The 1,877-nt window shown below is 36.8% G+C and overlaps 1 protein-coding gene across 1 annotated transcript; it reads left to right on the top strand.

The window, feature by feature from the left end:
• Positions 1-242: 242 nt before the first annotated feature.
• Positions 243-1,877, top strand: LOC143864323 (heavy metal-associated isoprenylated plant protein 39-like). Its single transcript, XM_077375234.1, has 3 exons — positions 243-428; positions 1,302-1,377; positions 1,477-1,877. The coding sequence occupies exons 1-3, from the start codon at positions 423-425 to the stop codon at positions 1,788-1,790; spliced, it is 396 nt and encodes a 131-aa protein (XP_077231349.1). The 5' UTR covers positions 243-422; the 3' UTR covers positions 1,791-1,877.

Here is a 1,877-nt window from a genome sequence, read left to right as displayed (position 1 = left end):
GCCACAATGTAAATAGGTCTCTCTCCAACATGAGCGGTCGGTGGGCCCAACAATGTAAGTAGGTTGTGCCCCCAATATCATTACCATAGGATGATCGGAACCCTTTGATCTATAGCGGTTTCCATAATATGCGATTTTTCTCTTTAGATCGGAGGGATAGGATCATCCTGTGGTAGATGACGACTTGCAAGGGTTGAAGGGGTCAAGTCTTGCATTTCCTTCTTAGAAACTTCTCTCTCACTTACCTTTACTAGTTTTAAATTGATTTTAGTTCTCTCCTTCTCTCACCAATCGATTATTTCTTCTTCATCTTCTTCTAAATTTTCTTAGCATTTGCTTTAATCATTCGTATTTTTTCCGACTTTTGGTTGTTGATTTGCTGTATTTGTTTCATCAAGTTCGGGAGCGGAGAACCGGAAGAAATGAAGGTTAGATTTAGTTTTCCTTCTTTTGTTTGAGCCAAACCCAATTCAGATTTTCTAAGAAGCATGGCTGTTGATGGGTTTTTCTCAGTTTTGTTTTTTTATAGGGAGTTAGATGTATGACTTATCTTGTTGGTTTCTTTTGTACATTTCTGTCTTTGATTCCGAGGAATCTGATGTATAATTCTTGGTGGGTGTTTCTTACTTTTCATTTTCCTTCACTTCTTCCTTTATTAGCATTTAAAAGCACGTTGAATATTCGATATTCTCATAAATGCTTGATTGATTTGGGTTCTTTTTTCTCTGCTTTTTTTTTTTCTTTTGGAAATGATAGAGAAAATTCAATAAAGAAAAGAGGATGAGGACAGAGAGGACAGTTACAAGAGAAAAAGAAACACAAAAACAAAAAGAACAGAAAAAATACAGCTATGAGGAGGAAGGAAATCAAATCACTCTACGGCTAACCCCTCCCCTAGCCAAAGCATCCGCCTCCCCATTAGCCGATCACCGCACATGATTGAACATTATAGCGGAGTCTGAGATTAGATCTTCTATTTCATCAAAAATAGAAGGAAATCTCCATGGGAGAACAACTGCGCCCTTCAATCATCGAATGACATTTAGTGAATCCCCCTCCACAATAGATCGATCCATACTCTCTTTATCAAGACTTTTAATGCCATAATATATCTTTTTTCTCTGCTTTATTGTTTTGTTTTCTATGATTTTAGATGACAAGAGATTCAATTATGTCTTTAGTTTCTTATTTGTCACCCTTTAAATATTTTCAGAATCTTGTTCCTTGTTGGGTTTTTCTTTTCCTCTGATATAGCTGTCTTCAAATGCTTAATTTTTATGGTGTTTTTTTTACTGTTTCAGAAGGTCATCTTGAAATTAGATTTACACGACGACAAATACGAAGAGAAGGCTATGAAGGCTGTCACTAGCCTCTCAGGTATCTTTGTTAGAGAAGTAGGAATTCTGTTTACCCATAAAGCTATATTTGAGATTTCAAATAAAAGTGACTGTTGCTTTCCTTTCTCTAATTTTGTAGGGATTGATTCCATCTCCATGGACATGAAAGATATGAAATTGACGGTGATAGGAGACGTAGATCCCGTCGAGGTGGTGAACAAATTGCAGAAAGCCTGGCATACAGAAATCCTCACAGTTGGGCCCGCAAAAGAGGTGAAGAGGAAGATGTTAGAAGAGATGATATTATCCGAATCCATTGAGAATAAAGATCCAATAGCCGAGCTTATCAACTTCTACAACGAGTATAATCCCGATAATCCCCACACTACTGCACATTCCTATGTGCCGATTGTAGAAGAGAATCCAAGAGCTAGTGCTTGTGTTATACTTTAAGATTTGAAGAAGAAAAGATGGATTTAAGTCTAAAAAGAAACGGAGCCCGGACACAAAAAGAAGTATAAAATTGGATCCATTTATCTA

This window comes from Tasmannia lanceolata, unplaced genomic scaffold (assembly GCF_043159265.1).
Source record: "Tasmannia lanceolata isolate RefF3 unplaced genomic scaffold, GAP_Taslan_0.1 ptg000048l, whole genome shotgun sequence".
In the NCBI taxonomy this organism is placed as follows: domain Eukaryota; kingdom Viridiplantae; phylum Streptophyta; class Magnoliopsida; order Canellales; family Winteraceae; genus Tasmannia; species Tasmannia lanceolata.
The sequence above is the reverse complement of the archived record's forward strand: the minus strand, read 5'-3'. Positions and strand labels throughout refer to the sequence as shown.

Bases quoted from the DNA above. Each gene is read 5' to 3' on its own strand.
- LOC143864323 (XM_077375234.1), top strand. The intron at 1,378-1,476 runs GTATCTTTGTTA...CTAATTTTGTAG, and splicing joins GGCTGTCACTAGCCTCTCAG to GGATTGATTCCATCTCCATG.